Source organism: Fulmarus glacialis, unplaced genomic scaffold, assembly GCF_000690835.1.
Source record: "Fulmarus glacialis isolate BGI_N327 unplaced genomic scaffold, ASM69083v1 scaffold44956, whole genome shotgun sequence".
Classification (NCBI taxonomy): Eukaryota; Metazoa; Chordata; class Aves; order Procellariiformes; family Procellariidae; genus Fulmarus; species Fulmarus glacialis.
This window is the reverse complement of record NW_009218317.1, coordinates 1-338: the sequence shown is the minus strand read 5'-3', so window position 1 is coordinate 338 and position 338 is coordinate 1. Positions and strand designations below refer to the sequence as shown.

Below are 338 nucleotides of genomic sequence, written 5' to 3'. Positions count from 1 at the left end.
TCCTTGGCCTTCATCCGCAAGGCAGCAATGCTGTTGTTGCGCGGGTCTGCCTCATCCAAGGGGAACTTGTCCACGAAGGTGGCCCCGCACTGGTAAGGTGGTGGTGGCCCCATGGCCCCCAGGGGCTGCAGCGCATGGGTCACTGCCGGAGAGTTCAGGAAGGGTGGTGGCGTGTAGCTGCCAGGCAGGCTCTGCGGCGAGGCCACGAAGCCGGGCAGGGTCTGCAGGGCCGTGCCGCTGGGCACAGGCGGGCTGAGCCATGTCTCCAGGGGCAGGTTGCTGCTGAGAGGGCCCATGGGTGTTGCCTGCGGTGAGCGGTTGAAGGAGAGGATGGGTGA

The 338-nt window shown here is 66.6% G+C and overlaps 1 protein-coding gene across 1 annotated transcript; it reads right to left on the bottom strand.

Moving 5' to 3' along the window:
- Window positions 1-8: 8 nt before the first annotated feature.
- On the bottom strand, window positions 9-335 carry LOC104078380 (retinal homeobox protein Rx2-like; the record flags this gene model as incomplete). Its single annotated transcript, XM_009580001.1, has 1 exon — window positions 9-335. A coding segment is annotated over one exon (327 nt), but the record flags the coding sequence as incomplete, so codon positions are not given.
- Between the last annotated feature and the right edge of the window lie 3 nt (window positions 336-338).